Below are 12,253 nucleotides of genomic sequence, written 5' to 3'. Positions count from 1 at the left end.
AAAACGGGAAGAAGAAAGTGATTTGGGGTTTTCAGCTGAAAACCCAACACCCAACTTGACCACAGAGGGAGAGAGAATGCTGATTTTCATAAAAAAAATATTACCGTATACAAAAATTCTACTCACACAATAATCCAAATACAACACCAAACATAACCTCTCACATACATGTGGGTCCCATACATAGAGTGAGAGATTGTGTTTGGTGTTGTATTTGCATTGTTGTTTATGTAGCATTGTTGTACCATATAATGTGAGTTCAGGGCCGACCACTGCGCTTTTAGCTTCGCTACAGATGGGTTCGATGCCTTCTAGCCTCAATGGATCGAGGTCTTTTGTAGGCTCAGTTTGGATGACCGGAATCTTCAATAAGAATAGGAATGCGATTACTATGAATCAAATTCTTAGGAATTTTATTGAGTAGAAATAGGAATATGATTACTAGGAATACAATACCTAAACTAATTTTATTTCAGTGTTTGGATTAATTCAGTAATCTTATACAGGAATCAATTATTTTGGAAATTTATCAAAGTCAATATTTCCTTCTTTTTTTTTAATTGATTGAGCCAAGAATATAACATTCCCATGGGGGTAAGGGAGGGATCAAATTCTCACTCAATTAGGTAATATGATTCCTGGTCGGATATGTCATCAGGAATTACAATCATATTCATGTCTCTTCCAAACATGGAAATTCTGAAAACGTGGCATCACATTTCTATACATGTTCATTCCAAACGTCTGAATCATAAAAGTATGGTGTCACATTCTCATTGCTCCTCAAGATTCTTGTCATCCAAAACTGAGCTTTAGTTTATTAGTATTATAACTATAGAAGCAAGAACCACAAGAAAAGAGAGTGTAACTGCAGCAACAATTGGGGTTTAGTCTTAGGCCCAAAATAGGGGTTTTAGGGTTCTATATACATACTTATTTTCATGTGCACAGAGAGAGATACGAACAGAGTAAGGAGGGACTGTGAGATAGAGAGGAAGAATGAGATATATACATATACCTATATTAGTATGTTAAAAGACATTAATAGCCTTCAACTAACTTTTCCGTCCAAGACATGGATGGAATGTGGGAATTGGCCTTAGTAAGGTGTTGTTCCACTAAACTTTTTTTAAATAAAAATTATGGTATTGTCCTTATTTAAATTTTTTTGGCATTTGTTAGTTTTGCGCCAAACTTTTGTGACTTATTGATTTATCTCGACGAGACAAATCAAAAAAGTAGAAATTTTTTACTTCTACCAAATATTTTGGAAAATAATCACTTTTAAGTTTTAAAAAAAAGGCAAAAAAGTCAACTTCTTTTGCTAAAAAGTGATTATTTTTCAAAATATTTTAGAAAAGGTAAAAAATAAATTTACTTTTCTGATTCTTGTTGACGTGATGATGAGACGAATCAAAAAATCAAAAAAATGAGGCACAAAACTAACAAACACGAAAAAAATTTAAATAAGGACAAAATCAAAAAAAGTGAAAAAAGTTATTAGTGGAATGGGATCTAAGTAACGATTAGTTAGTTTAAGAGGTAAGTGTGTGCGATATTTAAAGAACAAAGTAAACAAATTTTGAATAATTTAAGGGGCAAGTACATATTTTACCATTTTTTCTTCACACAAGAGCATCTCCGGCCCTATACGCTTTTTTCCAATTCAGAAATAAAAAATCTGATTATATCTCAACCCTATACTCAAAACCTTAGTTACATAAATCCTTCACACTCAAAACCTTATTAACATATATCTACTTTGTGTTATAAAATCATTTTGAAGGTATTGTTTGATATTTTGAACAAAAACGTTTTGGGCCCCACTTTGAAATTTCATTTGGGCCCGAACATCTAAAGACCGGCCATGTTCCAAGTTACCACCACTTTAGATACTTTGAACTAGGCTGCAAATAAACCGAGCAGCTCACAAGCTCTGCTCGGCTCGTTCGACAAAAGCTTAACTCATTAAGGAGGCTTGGCTTGATTAAAGAGACTCGTTTTGTAAATGACTAAGCTTGACTTGTTAAAGACTCAAGTCGAGCTTGAATTCAACAAAGCTCGACTCAGCTTGTTTGCAGCCTTGCTCTTTCTTTTTCTTTTTCTTTTTTTGATCTCTTTTTGCTAACAACCTTGCATTTCACCTCTTTCTTGGTTACCATAATGTTCGGTCACATAGAGGCGAGCTACTTTCCTGAGTTGGACATCAAATATTAAACTTTCACCTCAACCTCAACTTATATGCACCCCAATCGACTTGCCAACTTCGAGTTTGTTTGGCACATTATGTTCGAAGATAATCCATCATTTTTCACTGCGTCTGATCGGCATTAATTGTGCAAATTACGCGATCAAGCTCTTTCCAATCGAATTTACTCGTAAAAGTTAAACCAACCTCTTCTAGTAATCATGCTTATATGTCTACAAGTAAATATTTAGCTAGTTTCCAGCTGGTTTATAACAAATATAACAATCGAATGTAGTTTGAAATAATACAAACTGTAGGTTTCCCAACGTTTATACATGTATTCCTTTACCATTTATCGTCATAGATGCAATCATGACTTTGTATGCATTTATTTTCGGGGCAGGGTTTGGATAGGGACTGGAGGTGGCTAGAAGCATTCGCAATGGCTAGTAGGTGGTGGTGGCACAGAGCCCAGGCTGTGTTGGGTGTTAGTTGGAGGGGACCCGTGTCTTATTTTAATTTTAATTTGTTTTGTTTATTGATATTACGTGGAATTATAATTAGACAAATTTGTGAGCAATGAATTATTACTATTATTATTATTATTATGTGTACATTTAGTCGTGTGGGCCTGAGTTAGTGGGCCATAGGATGAGAATGTTGGAGGACCCACATCGAATAGATTTTAAAATTAGTTACTATTTATTTTTTATAGCACATGGAGTTATAATTGAAATTGTTTAAACAAATGGAATCAGGAGACCACCATTTTGTTTCTTTTCTTTTGCTTCTCTCTCTCTCTCTCCGCACCATTTCTACCATTCCAACAATCTAGACGTGGGACCGATCTTTGGCCAAGGGCGGAAGCCACAATTCGACCACGGGTGGTACCGTTCAATGAAAATCTAGTAATTACATATTGTGTAAAAAAAATATGCGAAAGAAAATTAATTGTAAAAACTCATAACATTTAAGTTTTGTCGTAGATTTTTTTTGTGTGTGAAATATTACGATAATAATTTTTCTGAATCCGAACCGATCATTCTCTAAATTGCACATGACCCATTTAAATATTTTATGGAGCAATTTTTTTCCCAAGTTTAGTACAGTTTTTACTGCATGTTTCTCTATGAATATTGGTGTGTGTGAATGGACATATAAAATAAATTCGCGAAAATGTTAATTTTCATATTTGTATGAATAAGTTACGTATTACACCTTCTTTTTTTTTACACTTGGAGTGAAAGAGGGATTCACCCTTGCCTCCGGCACTCCTGAAACTTTTCAATTAATTAGTCGTTCGAAACTTGTCACTTTTGAACACATAACTTTTTCTTTAGATTAATGTGGTTCGACTAGGTATTTACGACTATGAATAGAAAATCCTAATACCTCGTACAAATAATGAAAAAATTGCAAAAAATTAACATTGAGAGAGGGACAGAGCGCTGATAGTTTTCCAAAGAGGAATTCTTTTTGCTACTTACGGGAATCGAACTCCCATGATTGATGTCCAATACATGGCAGCACACGCTGTAAGGATCCGGATTTTTGACCCAATTTTTTTATAGGGTAAATTTCACTGACCTGACAGAAACCTCCCCTCACGTTTCTAAAATTGAACTGTCCTCCCCTCTGCTTCTATTGTCTGTTGCACTTTACCCCAACCGTTTGGTTGACGTTACGGAAAGTAACTAACGGTGATGAGGTCAGCATATATGGAACATATAAACTGAAGGTTGAAAAATTAAGTGTTCCAAATTTCAATCTGTTTGAATGGGTGAGAAGATTTTATTTTTTTTATCATTTAATTCTAAAGGGTCATAATTAAATTTTGACTATAGGACGCTCGTTGATTAGCCCTAAAAAAGTCATAGAATCAAATATCTCTTAGGACTAACCAACGAGAGCCCTAGAGCCAAAATTTAATTATGACCCTTTAGAATTAAATGATCAGAAAAATAAAATCTTCTCACCCATTCAAACTGATTGAAATTTGGAACACTTAATTTTTCAACCTTTAGTTTATATATTAAAAAATATGGTTAAAAAATTAAGTGCTCCAAATTTCAATCTGTTTGAACCGATAGAAAGATTTTATTTTTCTGATCATTTTATCCAAAATGGTCATAATTAAATTTTGACTTTAGGACTCTCGTTGATTAGCCCTAAAAAAGTCGTACAACCAAATATTTTAGGACTAACCAACGAGAGTCCTAGAGTCAAAGTTTAATTATGACCATTTTGGATAAAATGATCAGAAAACTTAAATCTTTCTATCGGTTCCAACTGATTGAAATTTGGAGCACTTAATTTTTTAACCATTTTTTTAATATATAAACTGCAGGTTGAAAAATTAAGTGTTCTAAATTTCAATCCGTTTGAATGAGTGAGAAGATTTTATTTTTCTGATCATTTAATTCTAAAGGGTCATAATTAAATTTTGACTCTAGGATTCTCGTTGATTAGTCCTAAGATATTTGATTGTCCGACTTTCTTAGGGCTAATCAACGAGAGTCCTAGATTCAAAATTTAATTATGACCATTTAGGATAAAATGATCAGAAAAATAAAATCTTTCTATCGGTCCAAACGAATTGAAATTTGGAGCACTTAATTTTTTAACCATATTTTTTAATATATAAACTAAAGGTTGAAAAATTAAGTGTTCCAAATTTCAATCCGTTTGAATGGGTGAGAAGATTTTATTTTTCTGATCATTTAATTCTAAAGGGTCATAATTAAATTTTGACTCTATGGCTCTCGTTGGTTAGTCCTAAGAGATATTTGATTCTACGACTTTCTTAGGGCTAATCAACGAGAGTTCTATAGTCAAAATTTAATTACGACCCTTTAGAATTAAATGATAAAAAAAATAAAATCTTCTTGCCCATTCAAATGGGTTGAAATTTGGAACGAGAGGAGGGTGTGTGGAGAGAAGAACGTGTGTCAGTGGATTTAATGCGTCAACGGGGCTAGACTTGCTGATTGACAATTTACCCAGAAGGCAAATTTTTATTGGTGGGAAGTACCACCAGGCAAAGTAGACGTGTTGTCCTTGGGGCAACCAATAATTTCTCAGTCCTTTTTAGCTTTTTCCCTTTTACTTATTTATTTTATTCATTACAAGTACGTGGGCATAAAAGTAAAATCAAGTTTCCCGTTAGTAGGCGTTACCCGACAAGAGGCAGAGGGGAGGACAGTGCAATTTCAGGAATGTGGGGGGAGGTTTCTGTCTTTGTCAGAAACCTGAGGGGAGGTCAGTGAAATTTACCCTTTTTTATATAATAATATTATTAGGATTATTTTCTTAATACAATTACTTATTTTTTTACAAACATGCATGCATTCTTTTCTTCTTCTTTTTTCCGTGCATGCATGTATGCACACACTCTCATCTCCCTCACCTCACTCTCTTGCAATGTCCCTCTATCTCCCTCCCACAGCTCAATCTCTCTCCAGCATTACTTCTCCATTTCCATTCTCTCCAAGACAACAAAATTCATCCCACTTGCCCCAAACCAAAAATTTCTTCATCACCAAGCATGATCCGAAATTCAATACGTTCATATTCATTTCTTGCTTCCTCAGCCCCAAAAATAGTTCCAATTCGTCCATTCCAAGTACCATGAACCTAACCTCCATTACATGCCATCTTATCACCTTATTCAAAATTCTCCTATAAATACCCTACCAATTTGACCCATGAGCACGCCACCATCTTCCCACACACCACTGAGTCAGAATAGAAGAGAAAATTTCAAGAATTCGAAGCTCCAATCCATGGAGTTTTAGAGAGAGAGAGAGAGAGAGAGAGAGAGAGAGAGAGAGAGAGAGAGAAGTGGGTTTGTATTTTAAAACCAACCGAAACCTAAATTGACCGTTCCAAACACTTCTTAAAACCCCTAGCATCACCAAAAAATGTTCAATTCGGCCCCAATGTTCCCTCGTAGCCAAATTCCGAAGTCGTCTTCTCCAAAACTCCAAATTCATTTTTGAATCAATCTAATCCAATTCGAGGTATTATAGTTGTAGGGGACCAAAATATCCGAAGATTCATAGGGTTCATAAGGTTCAATGGGGGGAACAGATTCACACGCTATTTGACCCATCGTCCAGTTGTCTCAGTTCATCGCTAAATAGAGATGGGCTTAGGTGTGATGTGTCATTAATCTTCCGAAGGATAGAAGGATCCTCGGGAGCTTCACCGAACGTCGTATGCCTTATCCGAACATACATCTACTTGAGCTCGCTCGGTGATCTAACCAAACGCCCGGGGACATCCTCTCGTTCGGCTAAGTTGTTCTTCAGAAAGAACACTAAAACACTCGGAGATTCTTCGTCTGTCAGAAGTGGGCTCCACCGAGTACAATCGTTTATGGAACCTTCCAGAAGTATCTTTTGATAAGTAAGCTGTCCTTTCTGATATTCGAAGTGACATCTCTGAGCGAAGTGACCTCTCTGACATCGACCCATGTGACTCTGAATGATCTGGGAAGTGGCGCTCATTAAATGGCCTTGCTACAGGACGTCATCCGAGCATTACACGACACGTGGAAAGTAAAGCCAACTTGCTCAACACTCTACCCCTTTGCCTATAAATAGAGAGTTATTATCACTGAGAAAGGGAGATCAGAAAAATTTACTCTCAACTGCATTCTATCCTCTTCACCAACATATTTCTTACTAAACTTCTTTTTCTCCTTTCTCCCCTTACTGACTAGTTCGTCGGAGCTTTTTTCCGGAGGAACATCCCCCTCCGATTCTGCAGGTACATCAAGTCCAACGTCATCTCTCACGGCCCAACACACGGAGACAACTACACAAGAAAGATCACAAAGAAAGCCACCCCCACAATTGGCGACTCTGCTGGGGATCCCAAGGTTCTTTGTGGTGTTCTTCGTGTTCATAACACCAGTTGAGGGCCTGATTCGGCCCCTGTTCAAATTCTGTCTGCTCATCTCGTTTGAACGGAACAAATGGCTTAACGCTTCTCACCTCCGGGTCCAGAGAACTTCACCCTTGGGTTGGAGGGTTATGGGTCTATCAACCTCGAGCCCCATCAAGCAGCTAGGACGGTTCTCCACGTGGCCCGCCAACTTTCTTTTCCACCCACCGAGTTGGAAATCGCCTTAGCAGAGCAGAAACGTCAGGCGGCGGTTATTGCCCTGCTCCAACAACGGTTGGAGGAGTGGGACGAAGGGATGACCATAACCCCAGCTCACGGGTATCCCGCTGAACCCAGTCGACCGAAGGGACCCCGCAAACGAAGCAGAACGTCTCGTCTAGCCTAAACAGCCGAACTCGCCGTTTCCGAGCGACGAACTGTCTTCGAGCGTCTTGACCAAGGAGCTTCACGACCTCGGTTGACAAGGATTATTCGTGCCGAGAGTTCACGATCTTCAGCTACAGGTTCCACAGCCGGAACCAATAAGGAAGGCACGTCAGCACGAGCGAAACTTCGTTCTGAACGGCAACCGAGTCTAACAGATGGGAAGAGGCCCGTGGATCTAAACGATCCACCTCGGCGCACACACACCAGCAGCAACCGGGAATACTCGGTACGATTAAGACAAAATTTCGAACGCCATGAAGGGCGACACTCGGCAAACTCAAGCAACCGCCACCGAACAGATAGCCGAGGAAACCGTTCGGAGCACGAAAATACGATTATCCTATACGATCAATTTACGGGCTTGCCAACCATGTATCAACCCGTCGACCCAGGTCTTCAGCCTCGGCATGCTCATTTGGCAGGCTCGGGAGGAGAAGCGCGAGCGCCCTCGGCTTTAGCCACTCGGCGGCCGAAGGAGAAAGATGAACATCACCGGCGCCATCGACGAGAACGTAAAAAGACTCCTGAACCACTTGCTGAAATTCCTCTCCCTATTGTCTAGCAAACCCCAGTTCAAGAAGATAATTCCAAGCTCGGGAAGGCAAAGGCTTCCCCCTTCGTGGATGCTATACAACAGGAGCGGCCACCGGACAGGTTCGTCATGCCAAAGCTGAAACGTTACGAGGCGAAGGAGGACGCAGTCGCGTTCGTTTGTCGCTTAAGACAGACTATGAGCCTTCATAACTTTTCTGACGCCCTTATGTGCAAGATCTTCCCACTCACTCTGAGTCAGCCAATCATGTTGTGGTACAATCAGTTGAAACCCAAATCTATCACTTGCTTCAACGAGCTGGAGTTGGAGTTTAGTAAACGCTTTGTAACCAGCAACATTCAGCCGAAGACATTATCTATGTTGGTAAACATGCGAAGAACGGCAGGAAAAACCCTACGGCTTTACACCGAGCGCTATTGGGAGGTTTACAATCTTATCCCAGACTGTGATCAAGGAGTCGCGGCTGAGTCGTTTATGAACGGACTAGATCCAGCCTCGGCGATGTTTCGTGACCTTTCCCGTAACCCGCCTAAGACGATGGGAGAGCTCATGACCATAATCGAGAAAGATTGCGTTCACGAAGAAGCCATGGCCGAACGACATACACCAAAGACTCCAGAACCTGCCAAAGAGACTGGACCGAAGAAGCAAGTATCAAACGTTCGCCAGGGGCAAAGAGGCCAGGGCAGTTCAGGCCAAGCGACCAACAAGCTGATCAACAAAGGTCGACCTCCGCAGCACCCTCAGCCATAATCGTGGCAACAAACGAAAAGAAAACCACGGCCAGACGAGTATGTGGCCGAGCATGCAGCATTCACCGAACCTATCTACAAACTCCTCAACATCATCGGCAAATTGCCATTCTTTGTTTGGCTAACAATACTCTTAGGCACCGTCGGGAGTGGACCAGGGATGTGTACATATCACAAGGAGCGCGGCCACTACACTACGCAATGCCCACCTTTCAAACGGTATCTAGAAGAGCTTGCAGCAGCTAGGCATCTAAATCAGTGGATTGACGTTCGGCGAAGTCCACTTCCACCCCCTCCTCCGATTATTGGAAATCTCGTAAGCGTTATACAAGGACTAGTTTCCGAAGAAAGGGCAGCCGAGCTTCGTTCAGAAATTGACAGAGCCATCACCTTTTTACCCGTCTGCAACGTTGGCGTTTCAGGAAAGCGAAAATGGGAAGATCCGGGCCTCGGCAGCCTTACTTTTTCATCTGACGACTTGAAAGGTGTGCAACTCCCTCATACGGATGCCCTCGTTGTTACTGTTGCTATCGATAAACCAACCGTCCAGCGAGTATTGATAGATCAAGGAAGCTCGGCAGACATAATGTTTTATTCAACATTTCGGAGCCTTGGATTATCTCCCGCTCAGCTTCGGACAGCATCCACTCCCCTCGTCAATTTTACTGGAGCCCCGGTTTGGCCACTCGACTTGATCACTCTCCTTGTGCGGGCTGGATCACGGGTTCTAGAAATCGAGTTTGTGGTGGTCGCTTCTCCTAGCCCATACAACGTAATACTCGGCCGAACTTGGCTGCACGAGATGAAGGTAGTCGCCTCTACCTTTCACCAGGTGGTAAAATTTGTTGGATGGAACGGTCGTCAGGAAAGCCTCCGAGGGGATCAAATCCAGTCAAAGAAATGCTACATCAGCACTGTAACAAACAAACAGAGCTGTATGGAAGTACAATGCGTGGCAGCCACTCCCGTCCCAGTAATTGAAGATGTTGGTGTGCCGGCCGAACAAAGGTCATCCGAGGAGTTAATACGATTTTTAATCCCCGAGGGAGAAGGAGGATATTTTTTAATTGGGAGTTTTTTGAGCATGACCGAACGTGAGGAAATGTATGACTTCCTAATGTGAAACATAGAAGTATTCGCTTGGACTCCGAAAGACATGCCGGGTGTAGACCCCACATTCGCCGTGCATGCATTAAATGTTGATCCAAGTAGACGGCCCGTGGTGCAGAAAGTCCGACGCTCGTCGGCCGCACACGTCGAAGTTGTGATGACAGAGGTGGACCAACTGTTAAAGGCTGGCGCCATTCGGAAAGTTTTATATCCCACCTGGCTTGCCAATCCAGTGGTTGTGCCGAAGAAAAATGGGAAGCTACGGGTTTGTGTTGATTACACAAACCTCAATGACGCCTGTCCTATGGGTCGATTTCCCCTCCCTCGGATTGAGCAGATGCTGGATGCAACAGCAGGATGCGAGCGCTTAAGCTTTATGGATGCATATCGGGGCTATCATCAGATAGCTTTGGCTCCGGGTGATCAGGAGAAGACAGCCTTTATCTATCCTCGGGGAATTTACTGCTACAAGGTCGTGCCGTTCGGCCTGAAGAATGCTGGTGCAACCTTCCAACGCTTCATCACAAAGATGTTCCCTGGTATGCTTGGCAGAATACTGGAAGCTTATATCGATGATCTGGTTTGCAAAAGCACATTCGCTCGGGATCACCTTCGGGATCTAGGAAAGGTCTTTGATGTTTTGAAACGACGGAAGTTGCGCCTCAATGCTGAGAAGTGTGCGTTTGGTGTAAGCTCGGGGAAGTTCCTTGGGTACATAGTAAGCCGCCGAGGAATCGAAGCTGATCCCACACAGATCTTAGCCGTGTAGAATCTCCGAGCTCCGATTACTATAAAAGAAGTACAACGACTTACAGGAATGGTGGCAGCCCTGAACCGTTTCATCTGACGTTCGGGTGATCTTTGCCGTCCGTTATTCCGAGCAATCACTACTAGCCGACGCAGGTTTGTATGGACCAAAGAGTGTGAGCAGGCTTTGCAATCCTTAAAGCAATACCTGTCACACGCTCCTCTGCTCGTCAAGCCCCTTCCCGACGAAGACTTATATCTTTACCTTGCTGTTTCGGATCATGCTACGAGAGCGGTGCTTGTTCGAAAAGAGGGGATGGAGCATCAACCAATCTTCTATTCAAGCAAAACGATGATGGACTCTCAGACGAGGTATCTGCCTATGGAGAAATTGGCATTGGCTCTCGTTTCAGCTAAAATGAGCCTCTTGCCTTACTTTCAATCCCATAGGATTGTGGTCCTCACTGAGTTTCCTCTCAAAGTCGTTCTTCGAAAGACGGACACGTCAAGCCGGATCCTGAAGTTCTCTTAAGACTTGGCCAATTTTGACATCCAGTTTGAACCTCGGACCGCCATCAAGGGTCAGGCCTTGGCTGACTTCTTTGCCGAACTCACTCCTGGATTGCAAGACGAAGCCAATGCCTTGGCCACCGCTGCCGAGGAAACTCGAATTCAGGAAGAGGAAGTTTTTGGAAGAACCATGTAGCCATCCCACGGAGCCCCTTCGCGCTCGGTACACCCTCGGACGGAAGAAACCAAGGCGGCAATGGAGGCTCTTCTCTGGCGATGCCTGGCGAATGACCGTCGATGGAGCCTCCAATGTTAACAGGGCTGGTGCAGGCATTGTCCTTGTGTCTTCGAGTGGGACGGTGCATGAAAGCATTGTCTCGATTGGGTACCCGGCGACGAACAACGAAGCGGAATTTGAAGCTCTGATTGCAGGCCTCCATCTTGCTCTTCGGCTTGATGCAGATTCAGTTCATATCTTTTGTGACTCTCAGCTCATTGTGGGTCACTTAAACGACGATTATCAAGCCAAAGACCAGCGTATGAATGCTTACGTAAGCCACGTATTGGCCCTATTCGGAAGATTTGGCCGAGTGGAAGTAGAATGGATCGCTCGGGAGCACAATGCGCATGCTGACGCACTGGCAGGTCTTGCTTCGGTTTATAGGACCTCGAGAAGTCGCACTATTACCTATGACGAAGTTGAAAAATTGAGCTTTGAGCAGGCGTGCCAACCAATAATGGCGATTTCCCTCGGTCCAAGTCAACTAGATCCGGTAACGGATTACTTGAAGAACCAAGTGTTTCCACCGAACAAACGCGAAGCACACAAACTCCGTTGCCAAGCAGCCAATTATTTCCTAGATCCAAACGACAACCTCTACCGACGAACTTTCACTGGCCTAGATCTGCGTGTCGTCCACGAAGACCATGTGCAGGCCGTTCTGGAGGAACTCCATTCGGGAAGCTGTGGGGCGCATTCCGGAGGACGGTCCCTTGCACAGCGTGCGCTGACGCAGGGCTATTGGTGGCCGAAGATGGTTAAACAGTCGGAAGAATACG

General features: G+C 42.3%; 1 protein-coding gene across 1 annotated transcript; it reads left to right on the top strand.

The window, feature by feature from the left end:
- Window positions 1-8,987: 8,987 nt before the first annotated feature.
- On the top strand, window positions 8,988-9,950 carry LOC131323859 (uncharacterized). The gene has a single exon (XM_058355700.1). It carries the CDS (start codon window positions 8,988-8,990, stop codon window positions 9,948-9,950), a length of 963 nt encoding a protein of 320 aa, XP_058211683.1.
- The last annotated feature ends 2,303 nt before the right edge of the window (window positions 9,951-12,253 follow it).

Source organism: Rhododendron vialii, chromosome 4a, assembly GCF_030253575.1.
Source record: "Rhododendron vialii isolate Sample 1 chromosome 4a, ASM3025357v1".
Classification (NCBI taxonomy): domain Eukaryota; kingdom Viridiplantae; phylum Streptophyta; class Magnoliopsida; order Ericales; family Ericaceae; genus Rhododendron; species Rhododendron vialii.
Note: the sequence above shows the minus strand (reverse complement) of the source record. Positions and strands in the feature narration are given on the sequence as shown.